The sequence below is a fragment of the Propithecus coquereli genome, unplaced genomic scaffold (genome assembly GCF_000956105.1).
Source record: "Propithecus coquereli isolate 6110/MARCELLA unplaced genomic scaffold, Pcoq_1.0 Scaffold9, whole genome shotgun sequence".
In the NCBI taxonomy this organism is placed as follows: domain Eukaryota; kingdom Metazoa; phylum Chordata; class Mammalia; order Primates; family Indriidae; genus Propithecus; species Propithecus coquereli.
In genome coordinates, this window is record NW_012155284.1 from 3,017,302 (window position 1) to 3,019,697 (window position 2,396).

The 2,396-nt window shown below is 37.4% G+C and overlaps 1 protein-coding gene across 1 annotated transcript in view; it reads left to right on the plus strand.

Annotated features, from left to right (window-relative positions):
• The window catches only part of MTX3 (metaxin 3), a 12,020-nt gene that overhangs the window by 960 nt on the left and 8,664 nt on the right, over positions 1–2,396 (plus strand). Inside the window, exon 3 of the mRNA XM_012664478.1 lies at positions 2,167–2,186. Coding sequence (XP_012519932.1) covers positions 2,167–2,186 — 20 coding nt within the window. The remainder of the gene's footprint in view (positions 1–2,166; positions 2,187–2,396) is intronic.

A 2,396-nucleotide genomic window follows, 5' to 3' on the forward strand; every position in this document is an offset into this window, starting at 1 on the left:
TTTAATGGACTACTTAGAAGGCTATATGAGATAGTATGACACTATAGTTAAGAGTATGAGCTCTGAAGCCAGACTGCCTGGATTGAAATCCTGGCTCTACCACCTATTGGCTATATGACCTTGGGAAGGTTAACTAACATCTTTCTGTCTTAGTGTCCCTCCTTGAAAATAGGGGAAAATTACAGTTCCTGCCACATGGAGTCATTATAAAGATCAAAAGGGTTATGTCAGGTACTTAAAACAATTTCTGCAATGCAGAAATTGCTCCACAAATGTCAGCAATTATTAAATGTTCATTACACATAGGATGAGAGTATCCCAGGGCTAAAAGAATCTTTACTTTGTAAGTGAATGAGATGAGAAGTCAAGGTAAAATGATTGGCTCAAGGGCATATGGCTAATTAGAGGCCAAGTCAAAAATACAGCTCTCCTGATTTCTATTCAGTGTTTGTTTTTTTTCCTCCCTTGAGGATTCTATATCTGAACATGGAACTAAATTATAGAATCTTAGAGTTGAAAGGGACACTCAAGACTTTCCAATTTAGCTTTCCCATAAGGGATAGTCACTAAACTGCATGATCACTTGTCACAAAATTTTCATCTTTGCCAACAGCACGATTTCAGACATTCTCAATCACCCAGACAAAAAAATCTTAACAAAAACTGCACCATGGCTCCCAAGTTAAGAAACACATGAGGGACAGGAATGGATGCCAAGGTCAGGTTCCCTGAGTTCAGATGACCATCACTAGATGAAGCCATTTTTAATGCTCATCTTCTGAAAAATAAGATTTCTTTTTCAGGGAAAACATTATCTGGAATACTCATTATAAAACTGTGATTCATACATGAATGTTTTGCAGATAGTATTCTTCCTGGTAGGAATCTGAAATTATGATTTTGATGAACTCTGGACAATACTCTTTAGCAGCCAGGAAAAGGCACAGGGGCCAACTACCCATACCAGGCATAATTTCTGAAGGTTTCAGCTTTCTATGTGGTTCTCTGGAACAGTATTCAGCCTGGTTGTGCAATCAGCTATGCTAAGGTTTTTAAATTCAATCTAGCAGATACAGACTCTCAAGAGGAATTGCAGCAATAAAAGATTGCTATTAACTAGGCACAAATAAACCTGTGCGTAAGGATTCTTTTATCAGCTACAACAGTATGCTATTCTCTGTCTCAATTCCACACTAAGGGAAGAGATTTAACTTCTCTTTAATGCAAATTAAATCATTGTATATAACAGCGCAGTAAAAAAGACCAAACTGAGAAATTACATTATGTGTCCACTAAGAATATTCATCCACCCCCACGCCCATTATAAATAAGACTCAGGAAATCCATAATCTTTGTGTGTGATTATTTTAAATGCCTGATTGTAGTATATGGATTATTAGTTTTACGGCTTGAGATTTTAATCCTCAAAACAAGGAGGTCCCATTACATGAATTTGAAAGTTGAATTACTTCTTTATACTGAAGACTAAACAGACAGCCTTCACTGATCCCACAGAGGATGCATTGTTCCTCCTTCCTGTTTCTGCAGTATTTTATTTATATCTCTAACTTTACTCATGACAATCTGACTTGTTACATTTAGCTTTGCATATGTCTTTTCTGTAGACTGTAAACTCCTGAGAATAGAATTTATGTTTTGTATGTTTCCATATTCTCCTAGAGCCTTACAGCATCTTGGACATAGGAGCTGCTCAATAAACGTTTTGATATTTACTTTTAATAGTACATATGTTAAACATTTCCCAGTTATAAAGTATTATTAATGGATTCTCATCATTGATATATCTTTTCCTTCTCATTTCTGAGAACTCCTGTTTTTGAAACATGAAAAAAAGGCTTTAGCAGATTGGCGCTGTAATTTAGATGGCCGTGTAAACAGTAAAGGAGTGCCTAGCAAATATTTATTGAATAGTAATTTTATGAAAATTTGCAGAGGTTTCTTTTGAGTTTTCAGTTGTTTAAGGGAACCCAACTATCTCAGTGGGATAGAGGAAAGGAAAGGACTCAGCGGCATAACTGGGAGGGTATCACAGAAAGACTACCGTGCCACCTAGAAGAAAGACCCAGCACTCAAGTTCTAACTCTGGGACCCAGTACATGTACCTGGATCATGGCATTTTTAAGACCTATCTTTCCTCTTTAACAGTTTTTCTGAGAAATTGTCAGGTTTAATGTTCCCAAAACATTTAGTCCATGCCCATTAAGCCCACAGACATGACTGGCTACATGATTTGCAGGGCTCAGTCCAAAATAAAAATGCAGGTCCCCTTGTTTCAAGACAGTAACAGTAGAGCATTAGTCAAATGAGGAGCCCTTCTAAACACGGGGCCTTGTGTGGCTGCACATGCCCTACACACATGAAGCTGGCCCTCTTCT